General features: G+C 36.2%; 1 protein-coding gene across 1 annotated transcript; it reads right to left on the bottom strand.

Annotated features, from left to right (window-relative positions):
- Positions 1-453: 453 nt before the first annotated feature.
- On the bottom strand, positions 454-13,007 carry LOC134228780 (actin-like). The gene is made up of 3 exons (XM_062710474.1): positions 12,790-13,007; positions 11,013-11,754; positions 454-1,422 (listed from the first exon to the last, which is right to left on the bottom strand). The coding sequence occupies exons 1-3, from the start codon at positions 12,913-12,915 to the stop codon at positions 683-685; spliced, it is 1,608 nt and encodes a 535-aa protein (XP_062566458.1). The 5' UTR covers positions 12,916-13,007; the 3' UTR covers positions 454-682.
- Positions 13,008-13,603: the final 596 nt, after the last annotated feature.

Genomic DNA, 13,603 nt, shown 5'->3' on the forward strand with positions numbered 1-13,603 from the left:
GTATAGGAATCATCGTTGCAGATATTGCATAACAAAAATTTCTCAAGTGTTTTTTCCTTCAACAGCTGCAACGTTAATTCCCGTTTTGACACAAAAGAACGCATTTTATTGTTTAAATCTGAATGTTGGATCTATAATATCTGGTAAACAGTTAGCTCAAGTACAGATCATACTGAAAATGATAAAAATTCTCTCTTTCTTTCACTTTCGGAGGTTTAAGCATTTTATTGTTTAATTCGTGAATATTGGGTCTATGTCTGGTAAACAGTGAACTTAAGCTGTTAAGTACAGATCATACTGAAAATGATCAAAAATTCTCTTAGCTTTTTCACTTTTGCAGATTTTAACATCCCATTTGGGGAAGAAGCCCATTAGCTATTTGAACCGGACATTAATTTGACCTTTCAGAGTTTCCAGTAAAGATATTCCCATTTATGAAAAAAGTACAATATATCATTTTATTAATTTTTAATTCATGGATTTTTTCATTTTTTTTTTCGGTACAAAAAATATTAACAATTGAATTAGACAAATGTCAGTGAATCAGATCTCTTCCTTCAGATCTATGCACCATTAATGTTCTGTAGCGCGGGCAGCACTGCACGGGACTTTGGCGAAATACAAGATGCTTAAATGGTTCGTTTGCAACATGTGAGCGATTACGATCAATTGAAATTACAGTCTAGAAGCACTTCCTGTGGACAATGGATGGACCAGATTCGTCGTATTCCTGTTTGCTGATCCACATCTGTTGGAAGGTGGATAGAGAAGCAAGGATAGAACCACCGATCCAGACGGAGTATTTCCTCTCTGGTGGAGCAATGATCTTGATCTTCATTGTGCTGGGAGCTAAAGCTGTGATTTCTTTCTGCATACGGTCAGCAATACCGGGATACATGGTTGAACCACCAGATAATACTGTATTAGCATACAAGTCTTTACGGATATCAACATCACATTTCATGATACTGTTGTATGTGGTTTCATGGATTCCAGAAGATTCCATTCCAAGGAAGGACGGCTGGAACATGGCCTCTGGGCACCTGAATCGCTCGTTGCCAATGGTGATGACCTGACCATCAGGAAGTTCGTAGCTCTTCTCTAGGGATGATGATGAAGCAGCGGTTGCCATTTCCTGTTCAAAGTCAAGAGCAACATAGCACAATTTCTCTTTAATGTCTCTGACGATTTCTCTTTCAGCTGTGGTTGTGAAGGAATATCCACGTTCTGTGAGGATTTTCATGAGGTAATCTGTCAGATCACGTCCAGCGAGATCCAATCTCATGATGGCGTGGGGAAGAGCGTATCCCTCGTAGATGGGTACTGTGTGGGTGACACCGTCTCCGGAGTCGAGTACAATACCAGTTGTACGACCGGAAGCGTACAGGGAAAGTACAGCCTGGATAGCGACGTACATGGCGGGGGAGTTGAAGGTTTCGAACATGATCTGTGTCATCTTTTCTCTGTTGGCTTTTGGGTTAAGTGGAGCCTCGGTCAGAAGGACGGGGTGTTCCTCTGGGGCCACACGGAGTTCATTGTAGAAGGTGTGATGCCAGATCTTCTCCATGTCGTCCCAGTTTGTGACGATGCCGTGTTCGATGGGGTATTTGAGGGTGAGGATACCTCTCTTGCTCTGGGCCTCGTCTCCTACATAGCTGTCCTTCTGTCCCATACCAACCATCACACCCTGAAAACAAAAATGAAATTTTATGCATTTCTTTTTCAAATCAATTAAATTGGTTTATAACATTTCTATTTTGTTTTACTTTATTATATTGATTTTACTATATATATTGTAATATGTTGAGTTCACTATATTGTAAGGGATTTATTCAGGTAAACCACGTGCCAATAAAACACATGACTCATGACCTCGCCCCAAGTAATAAAGAAGTCGGATTGGCTACTCCACAGCGTTGCCTTATATGGTCATGTTCTATTTCAGGAATTTAAAACAATGCCCATTACCGACTTAATAGTTTAACGAATTCCTTCTGCTGCACCGTTTTTTAACTTTTCATCTTTCAACATTCATTTAATAATATTTGCTCAGTAATATAATCATGACATTAGAGTGTCTTTACTGGCGACCGGCTTTATAACCCCAAGTAATTAGCATAAAGCCGGTACACGTGCGGCACACCTGTCCGAAGTATTGGTTTATTCGTTCAAAATGTTTATCAAAATTGCACGATTTTCGTGTCGTTTTAAATTTTGAAAGATATACGTATATCTGTTACACACTTTAAATACCAAGCAAGACAACCAAATTATTTCGTCAGAGTAAAACTTAAACAAAAGTTTTATCAATGCATTTACAAATAATTTGAGTTAAAGGTATTGAAATTCTGTACTTGAATTCTTCCCGATTTTAATAACAAGTATCAAATACTTTACATATATCATTACTGGTTTTAAAACAAAAGTACATACCTGATGTCTGGGGCGTCCGACGATGGAGGGGAACACAGCCCTGGGGGCATCGTCTCCGGCGAATCCGGCTTTGCACATTCCGGATCCATTGTCAATAACTAAAGCTGCAACATCGTCGTCTCCCATTGTAAAGTTTTAAAGTAGAAATTTACTCCTAACGTTCTCTGGTTCACTGCAAGAATTCAAATGTACTGAACGCCGAACGCCACGCGGGTTTTTATTCTCTCAATTGATTTTGGCCAGTCAGAACTCTAGCAAATTTCCATATATGGGAATGTTCAGTGAGTCACGTGAACAGAGTTCCAAGAAGTCTAGGTAGCATGCCTATTTATGGTATGACGACGTAACTAGACTTTATTGATCGCTCTAGCTTACGGCTGCTTAGGTATGCATGGATAATCACGCCCCTGAATGCAAGGGAAGGCTTGTCAAAGATTGGGCCGGTGGTAAGCTGTATAACAGAGAATAAAGGTGTTAGGACTTGTAAACAATGCAGATAAGAAAAAAAAAAGAACGTACACTAGGGCATTGTCATACAATCCTTACTAGTCAAATACGTTCGTCCCTTGTTTTTGTTTTAAATTGCATTGGAATTTAGGTTACGTTACACCTATACTGGGTTATTGGTGAGATGATTCATTAAAGGGATGCATTAACATTTTTTGATAAATGAAAATGGTTCGAACTGCGTGGTATATTTGTTTGTTCAAAATTATAAATTATAAAAATTTAAAGTAAAACCTTTGTGCATTGACAGAATGTTCGTCAGACTTTTTTTTTTGGAAGTCTCAAATTTAGTGACATGAAGTACATGTACAGTGCTTAGTAAAATGTAAATGCACATGTATCTAAATACTTGCGATAGAAAGACTTTCTACAAATTATGTACTGTGTATTTCTAAGTACTTGTTATGCAAACTCGTACGTGTATATAATTAACTATTACATACTTGAGGATGTCTATATTGCGCACAGATTTACATTAACCAACGCCTCGACATTGAAGGACTTCATAGTAGCGTCAATCTGATTCTGCACATAATAGTGACTGAGAGAAAGAGAAATGAGGGAAAGAAAGAGAAGTTAGCAATGTTCGAGCAAATAAAAAAGGCCTAATTCTATCATGTTTAAACTTTTACTGACACACTGCTGAGCCGAGGCCGTGGCGATCGATTTCTCCACTGACTCACGGCATCGTCAATGCTTTGTCTATAATGATTCACACACTGAGCTGACCTGATAGGAAATCTGTTTTAATTCTTTTCAAAATATTTGTTATTCATTCTTCTTGCATTGCCTTTACATTTATAATAATCGGAGGAGAAAAATAAAATAATGTACACTGTGTACTTTTTACGGCTCAAAGGGGGATGTCTCATAGTCAAAGAAGTGAATTTTTTCTTCCAAAAAATGTAATTATTTTGACGAAATTTGACGTTTCTAAGCTTTTAACTCGAAAAAGAATAGAAAGGTTGTGAGAAGTCGTTTTAGAAAAAATTCTACAATGCTTCATACATTTGTGAAACATCTGCGTCAGCGAAATTGCCACATCACCGAAGCTATTAAGTAGTAGTAGTTATACGCCATTATTATTTCAACTTTGACTGTTTTTGACTCGTTTGTTTTACAATATCGTTCTTTCTTCTTCGTTTTCTTTCTCTTTTTTTTTTTTTTAACAATATTTTCAATGACTGCGCAAACATATCTAGTTTAATGCGTTAGAATGCAGGTTAATGCATTTGTTTGTTATTTGTATATATTACAATGCGTCATAGACGTTGTACATAAAACAAGCACCTTGCAGGCCGGATTTGCCTCTGAACGCTTTCTGACGAGGTTAATTCATCATATTTATGATTAATTGTGACGCAAGATGACCTACGGTGACATCAGAGGCCAGGGTGAACACATGTGTCAGAGAATAAGTATCGATGATAGGTGATTGGTTTTGCACCTAATAACGAGGCATTATTGATAGCGCACTATAGTCCCCTGACATGGTCTAGACCGCTGGTAATAATCATTTAATCAATACTTCTAACAAGTCTAAGATGGACATTTCAAGGCGAAAAATATTCATATTTATTGTAATCAATAATCATATCAATCTGATGATTTTCTCTTTCGATTTCAAGATAAAGAAACATGCACCGATTCAAAGTTTTAAATGAGGCGCATTTTTTTAAATAACAAAATGTGTTAGTGAACGACTGATGCCACCGTATGGTAGCTTTTTGAGAAAGTTAAAGTTTCTAAAATGCAAATCATCCTCTGAAGTCAAGAGTTCAGAAATGGTGTTACCAAAAAAAAAAAAAGACTTGTCTCAATGAATATATATGTGAAATATAAAATCCCGTTTGGAAAAGATATTATTTTTTTTATTGTGGGTCAAACTCCTAGGTCGAAGGGTCAAAGTAAATATGTCCAGTGGAGGGCCTTGTCATAAGAAATATTAAAGCCCTAGCACCAACCGTTCAAAAGTTATTATCAAAGTTAAGGATTTTCAACTGAAGGTCAATCTCTAATTGCAAGGTTAGAGTCAAAAAGTCAAAATTACTAGTTTACAAAGTGAGCATCAGAATTTGGTGTCCTGTAGATTTATAATAAATTCATTTCAAATTGCGTCTTTGAGACCATTGAGATTTAACATTTTCTGCAAAACCCGGTTCCCAAAACAATTCTTTTGCTGTAATCAACCTATCTTCTTGAAAACAATTGAAAGCGTTAGATGTTGATCGATGTGCATTCTGAGAAATTTTATGTTTCCCATTTTGCCGCCAATAAGGATGATAAAAAATAACGTTTTTCGACAAAACCAGGTTTCCTTAACTTCTCTTATACTTCACAACAACCCATGCAGAGTGTTTTTTTGTCCGCAAAAACATTAACCTTGCCCATAGCTTTTGAGTGGGTGGGGCGTGGTACCCAAAGAAAGGTTTTGTCACAAGAAATGCACCTGTGCAATATGTAAGCCATATTCCCACCCAGTCAAAAGTTATGAGCACTGTTAAAGTTTTTGCGGACATAAAAGATAAAGTAAAACAGACAGACAGCCGGACGGACAAGGTAAAACAATATACCCTAGCTCCAACTATTCAAAAGTTATGAACAAGGTTAAAATTTTTAAACAGTGGTCCAAACTCTTAAGTTCAAGGTCAAATTTCCTGTCATTTACATTATTAGAAAGATTACCACTCTCTTCTACTATATTACAGATACATGTATGGCATGCACTTATATGTATTTTCTTCTTTCTCCGTAAACAGCATCAGAACTTGTGTCCTGTAGATTTAAAATGCACCAGACAAAATTGCTAACGCGCCACTTGTTAATTCTTATTTGTGGATTGAACATTTGCCGGATCGGTACTAGTGTATATAATTTGCCATTATTTCCAAAACAGTGGGATTAACAAATGCCTTAGTATCATGTAAAGACTCTTGAATGACCTTCTTGTCCGGAAAGCAATTTCTAGCTGTGCACTGCGCACCATATCTGCCCAGATATGAAATTCTTGATCACTATAGGTGGTTTGTGAGGTTGCCACAGGAGTATCCCCTAGTTATAAATCAAATAAAAAATATCCATTGACTTTCATATAGCCTAGTAATCACCCGGTGCCTGTTCATACCAAATCCACTCAACTTCCGGTTGACCTAGTTTTGTAGAACGATTTTCAACTTATTGTTTGCTGCTAACTTAAAGCCGTGGCTATCTGTAGTAAACATTTTTGTATTTGATAATCTATTTACAACAATTTTTCATGAGTGAAATTCATAAGCATTTTATTGTTCTCATTTTCTACAGATTTCTCTAAGGGAACCCCCTGCAGATGCCATACTGTCTGCTTTAGCACGCTTTTCTTGCGTCAAACGCCGCATATGGTGTAACTAATTTTCTGAGTTTTTAATTAGTACAAATGTAAAGAACACAAATACACAAAGAAAAATTTGAATTTTTTTTTCTTCAAAAATGGAATAATCACAATTTTAATTTTTTCTGTCAGTTAGTTACACTTCAGTAAACACTTTAGTTTATAAGGTTTGACATTAATATGCCTTATTTTTTGTTAACATATTTATATATCAAATACAGCATAAACATGTTTATTAAAATTAAATATTAATTAGGTGGTGCGTTTGCAATTTTTTCAAGTGTAAATTAATTTTAAATTGCGTCCTTGACACCATTGAGGTTTAACATTTTCTGCAAAACCCGGTTATCTGTGAATAATATAAAAGCGGCTAAGCCCTAGTACTAACTGTTCAAAATTTATGGCCAACGTAGGTATACATACGTTTTTAAAAAAGTTAGTCAAAATCTAAGGTCAAGGTCAAAAATATTTATACCCATCGAAAGGTCTTGTCACGATGAATGCTCAAATGAAAACCCTAGCACCAACAGTTCAAAAGAAGACCAAGGCTTAAGTTTGATATTTTTGTACGTGTGGGTCAAACTGCAAGGTCAAGAGGTCAAATTTAGTGATACCAGTAGAAAGATCTAGTCGCAAGGAATACACCTTTGAAATATGAAAGCCATAGCTCCACCCATTCAAAAGTCATAGACAAGATTAAAGATTTGCGGACAAACTGATAGACAGACAGACGGACGGACAGGGCAAAAAATATATACCCCTGAATCTTCGATTACGGGGGCATAAGATCCTGTAGATTAGATTTTGGACAAATTACATCATACAAATAACGGGGTCAGCTTTATCTCATTTGCATTTGTTGGTGTTCGCCTTACAATTATGCAAGTGAAATAAGTAAACAGACAAGATGTGTTTTTATGCCTCCGTAATCGAAGATTCGGGGGGTATATAGTTTTTGCCCTGTCCGTCCGTCTGTCTGTCTATCTGTTTGTCCGCAAAAACTTTAAGCTTGCACTTAGCTTTTGACCTTGGAGTTTGAAACCTTTTTGCACACAAAATTCAAACTTTTTCTTTGGCCATAACTTCTGAACGGTTGGTGCTAAGACTTTCATACTTCACATCTGTATTCTTTATGACAAGACCTTCCATTGGATTTCAACATCTTTGACATTGACCTTGGAGTTTGACCAACTTTATAAAATCTTTAACCTTGACCATGGCTTTTGAACGGTTAGGGCTACGGTTTTCATACTTCACATATGTAATTCCTGTTACAAGACCTTTCATTAGATGTCAACAACTTTGACCCTGGAGTTTGACCTACCTTAAAAAAACCTTAATCTTGGCCATAACTTTTGAACAGGTGGTGCTAGGAATTTCATATTTCACAATTGTATTTTTTTTGATAAGGCCTTACTTTGGGTACCAAAAAAACTATATTTGATTTACTTTTGAGAAAATTTAACATTCGCTATGTTGCCATTGTTTCAAAAGCCATGGCCAACGTTAAAGATTTTATAAAGTTGGTCAAACTTTAAGGTCAGTGTCAAAGATGTTGTTATCCAATGGAAGGTCTTGTCATATTAGAATACAGATGTTGTCAGTGTTTCACAAACACATCTTGTTTGAAACAATGATGCCCCGTATTGCAACATGACGAAAATTTATTTTTCTCTAATGCAAGTCAAAACTTTAAAGGTCAAGGTTAAAATGGTTGGTGTTCAAAGAAAGGTCTTGTCGCAAGGAGTGAAATATGATAGCCATTGTGCTTACTGTTCGAAAGATATGGCCAAGGTTAAAGTTTTTAAAATTAGGCAAAACTCTAAGGTCAATGTCAAACATATTTATACCCACTGAATATTCTAGTCGCAATAAAAGTTATGGTCTTAGGCAAATTTTGTTTCTTTGGTCCGACAAAACGCATGTTACCCTCGAACCCAGTCAATTAATGTATAGGATATTGGTTATGATAAGACATTTCTTTGGGTTTCAACATATTTGACCCCTTGACCTTCGGGGTTCATCAAGTTTTTTGCCTTGTCCGTCCGTCTATCTCTCTGTTTGTCCACAAAAACTTAAACCTTTCGCAAAACTTATAGCTTGGATGGACTTCGAGCTTTGAATTCATATTTCACATGTGTATTTCATATTCCAAGAGCTTCCATTGGGTACCAATAACTTTGACCCTTGTTCTTTAAAAAAAAATATCGGCTTTAAATTTTGAAGATTGGTGTTAGGCCTTCATATGAATATTTCTTAAAATACAAAATTTGTTATGAAAGTCTATTTCACATTTATTTTTCTACCCCCGACCCCATCCCCCAAATGAAGATTCGGAGATATGTCTGTCCATTAATCTGTTTGTCCGCAAAATATTTAAACTTTCATTTATCTTTTAAATAGTCAGAGCTAGAGTTTTTATATTGCAATTGTATTTAGCCTGTAAGAAAATCTTTCTTTCAGTTAGGGTATCAACTTTTTTTGATATTGACCCTGGAGTTTGATATATTTGTGCCAAAAAAAAAATTTTACCAAACTGACTTTGACCATAACTTTTGAAAGGTAGAAATTAGGGCTTTTAAAGGATGTATTCACTTTAACAAAAGAATTGACCTATAGGAGAGAACAATTTCCCGGAAAAAGCGACATTTGAAAATTAATCTTTATTTGTTGTTTTCTACCGTATATATGTCTAAATTTTTCAAATTTGTATTTTATACCTAAAATTTATTATTTACATCTTTACAATAAACCTCCAAAGTTGACCAAAACACCATTTTGTCCGTTAAAGCGTTGATTTCTGCATGTATTTTAGAAGTCCATCAGGACAGGGCTGCCCCGAAATAAAATTGTGATATTTTGATAGTTTGGGAAGTAAAGAATATTTTATGATAGGATTGTTTTATAGGGTCGAAATTCACAAAAAACCAACAAAAAATAAGGAAACCTGAGTTTCATAATCTGCTCTGAATTTATGCCATTCGTTCTTATAGTCAGACTAGCTCAGTTGATATGAGCGCTGAATTTTACACCTTGGATACTTTCTTTTTAAAGTCGGAGGTTCGAATCCACCTAGTGCAACACTTTTAAAGTTTAATATTTCGCCTTTTCAAAGACTATTTTGATTTTTTTTATAGACTTGTGTATTTTTCCTTCAATTATCTATCCTTTATGCATGCCCATTCTTGATATAATAAACACTAAAGAGATATCAAATCGTAACAATCCAATGCACAGTTGTCAGTCAGGCGGAACAAACCTCAGCGAGCACACTTTCTCCGAGGACAAGAATAACTCACTGTGTGTTACTCAATATGGTATTCTAGGCAGCATTGACAATGAATTTCAATTGTATATATTCCTTAGAATTTAATCACATTGATTTTAACTAAATATATCAGTAATTGTACTCCCTTGGATTTCATTTATAGGGCTATACAATTTCACAAATTAATGACGTTTTATTACATCCACGGGAAAATAGCATAGACATAAAGAATAGAATTTCAGAGACAGTGGACATCCCCATTATACACAATGAGAAGTAGAGACAAATATCAATTATTACATTTGGAGATAACAAACTCAGAAAATCAATGAAAGGGTTCTTCCTACCTCTACTCACTGAAATAAAGATTTAAGGAAAACAAATTATTATATGTTTTCAGCCTTATGTCATTAATCAGAACGGAAATCGACAAGATTTTTGTAGAGAAAAAAACCAAGCCCGGTCCTATAGGTCAGATCCCTATTTATAATGAAGTGATCCTTTGCATATATACCGGTATTTTAAAATGTCAAAACCTTTTTGAATACCAACAATTTTGAGTTTGAGCTACTTTTGAAAATCTCTAACCTCTGTCATTACTTTTGAACGGGTTCTACAAGGGCTTACCTATACAGTGTATACTTGTGTATTCATTGTGGCAGGACCTTTCTTTAGGTATGATCATTTTGGATCTCTTGACTTTGAGAGTTGAATGTAAATCAAACCTGGACTTTTTCTACAACGTATGAACGGTTGCTGTTAGGGCTCTAATATTTTATTTTCGAGTATGACCTACTCTTTGGAAATATTTAACCTTAATTGAAAATTATTTCTGAATGGTTGGTAGCTTGATACCAGGGCTATTATGTTTCAGTAATTTCACATGTGTATTCCTTGTGACATGATTTTAAAAACATAAGTAAATAAAAGGTTTAAATTTTATTTGAATTCAAGATGAAACAGGAGTACAAAGTTCTAGTACATAAAACAAACGATTACACATACATAAACCTAATCTATTCAAATATTCCATAACACAGACACTGGATTTCCCGATCACAGTTCATTTGATGAAATAACAGCACTCTCGCAGTCAAAACAAATAAATGTCTGACATGGACTACAAAGCGAGAGGGATCTTAGAAAGTTATATTAAAACCTAATTAATGTCTATCTAGAAGCACTTCCTGTGGACAATGGATGGACCAGATTCGTCGTATTCCTGTTTGCTGATCCACATCTGTTGGAAGGTGGATAGAGAAGCAAGGATAGAACCACCGATCCAGACGGAGTATTTCCTCTCTGGTGGAGCAATGACCTTGATCTTCATAGTTTGTGGTGCAAGGGCGGTGACCTCTTTCTGCATTCTGTCGGCAATACCTGGGAACATGGTGGTACCACCAGACAAGACAATATTAGCGTACAAGTCTTTACGGATATCAACATCACATTTCATGATACTGTTGTATGATGTTTCATGGATTCCTGAAGATTCCATTCCAAGGAAAGATGGCTGGAACATGGCTTCTGGGCACCTGAATCGCTCGTTGCCAATGGTGATGACCTGACCATCAGGAAGTTCGTAGCTCTTCTCCAGGGATGATGACGATGCTGCTGTTTGCATTTCATTTTCAAAGTCTAAGGCAACATAGCACAATTTCTCTTTAATGTCTCTGACGATTTCTCTTTCAGCTGTGGTTGTGAAGGAATATCCACGTTCTGTGAGGATTTTCATGAGGTAATCTGTCAGATCACGTCCAGCGAGATCCAATCTCATGATGGCGTGGGGAAGGGCGTATCCCTCGTAGATGGGTACAGTGTGAGATACACCGTCTCCAGAGTCGAGTACAATACCTGTTGTACGACCGGAAGCGTACAGGGAAAGTACAGCCTGGATAGCGACGTACATGGCGGGGGAGTTGAAGGTTTCGAACATGATCTGTGTCATCTTTTCCCTGTTGGCTTTTGGGTTAAGTGGAGCCTCGGTCAGAAGGACGGGGTGTTCCTCTGGGGCCACACGGAGTTCATTGTAGAAGGTGTGATGCCAGATCTTCTCCATGTCGTCCCAGTTTGTGACGATGCCGTGTTCGATGGGGTATTTGAGGGTGAGGATACCTCTCTTGCTCTGGGCCTCGTCTCCTACATAGCTGTCCTTCTGTCCCATACCAACCATCACACCCTGTAATATGCAAAGATAGAAAACATGTCATAAAGGTTTTTTTTTGTAAAATTTTGGTATTTGATTGTGTATTCAGATTGGAAAAAATTCTTAGTTATGTAGGCGTTAAAATAACTAAATGTAATAATAACCAGTTTTTAAGCTCAAGTTTTAAGGAAACTCTTCAATAATATAGAGGGGTTGTCAAAAGTGAATTTTCAGTCAAATCTATTGTATATCTACTTAATAACTACTTTTACATGTATATTCATTTTTTAATTGCAGACGTTATTTGGAAGGATTGCCTTTCCTCAAGTGACGCTATGAGGAAAGCCTTCGTCAAAGATTAACTTTTGCAACTTTGTCATATTTTTAAATTCTCATTTCAATTGAAGTGCCTTTGAAGCTGCTATGTTATAATAATGCTAAGCACCAAATTAAGAAGACTCAGATCTAATTTACACGAGGAAGAAAAAGAAAGCGTGCTGAATTCATAATCCCGGAAGTTGAATTTACTAGAAAACCGGAAGGGTGTAGTTAATACAAGGATGAACTTCATTACAAGGAAGAACTGAGACGTTCATAATTCAAAACTGAAATTCTTATACATTAAAGATCAAAATTATTTTTTTTAGATCTTACAGAGGAATGTTTTGTTATAATAATGCACGTCAGATCTAATGATTCCCTAGCAAAGCATGTAAGGGCAACAAAAGGGGGTGTCCGGGGATGTATTTCCAAAAATTGTTTCTGTAGATTTTGCTATAAAAATAATCAACTCTAATTTGTCACGCTAGAAAATTCTTACGACTTTTAGAGTACCAAAGAAGTAAAATCCTTTCAATTGCAAAATTTAAGCACTCTCAGAGTAATATTCAATTATCAGAAGAATTTCAATTCACAGCCAATTGAAACTTAACAATGTTTTTATAATGTGTAAATGTCCGATTTTATTGCAAAAAATAATACAGTAACCAATTAGTCCATCTAAAATTCAAAGAATGCCCAAATCAACGTTTACTTTCAAATTTAATTACAATTTAAAGGTGGTTATACCTGATGCCTTGGGCGTCCGACGATGGAGGGGAACACAGCCCTAGGGGCATCGTCTCCGGCGAATCCGGCTTTGCACATTCCGGATCCATTGTCGACAACTAAAGCTGCAACATCTTCATCTCCCATGTTTGTAAATTAAAGGTAGATCAACTATCCAGACAAGTAAGAAGTGGTGAGCTGAGATCGGTCTCTCGCAGTGTAGTGGGGTGAGGTATCTGACTTTAAAATTTATATGGTGCGAAAATGCACGTGACCTTTGCACAAAATATATCTCCTTATATGGACATTTTGAACTACATAGTCGCGCACTCTTCAGTTGTTTCATCCACTAACGGAAATCGCTGGATGAATCCTTTACGAGTTTGCGTCCGGGTTGGCTTAAATCTGTTGTGTAAAATCTTGTTGACGTTGCATTTGTGTAATAACAACTCCCCTTAAATCTACTTGTATACATGTAAAAGACAAACAACTGAACTTGGAGCATACAAATAACATAAATCATGTTTTCTTATAAAATCTATAAAATTTATCGGACATACATGTATATGGTTTGAATATAATAAAAGAATGATAACATGCCCGGCATTGTGACAACTTTGAAAACCTAAAGGCTGCAAACAATTTGCTCATTTTTATGCCCCCAAATCGAAAGATCCCAGGGATATATTGTTTTTGTCCTGTCTGTATGCCTGTCTGTTGTCAACTTTAATCTAGCCCTTAACTAAATTGCGCTGTCAAGGGTAAGTGTATACCACTTTAAACAGTCTACGTTCCACCCCAGAATTGTGTTACCGTTGGGGTATAGGGTTTCACA

This window comes from Saccostrea cucullata, unplaced genomic scaffold (genome assembly GCF_032062105.1).
Source record: "Saccostrea cucullata isolate Sc308-1 unplaced genomic scaffold, CSIRO_AGI_Scuc_v1 ctg155, whole genome shotgun sequence".
NCBI lineage: Eukaryota > Metazoa > Mollusca > Bivalvia > Ostreida > Ostreidae > Saccostrea > Saccostrea cuccullata.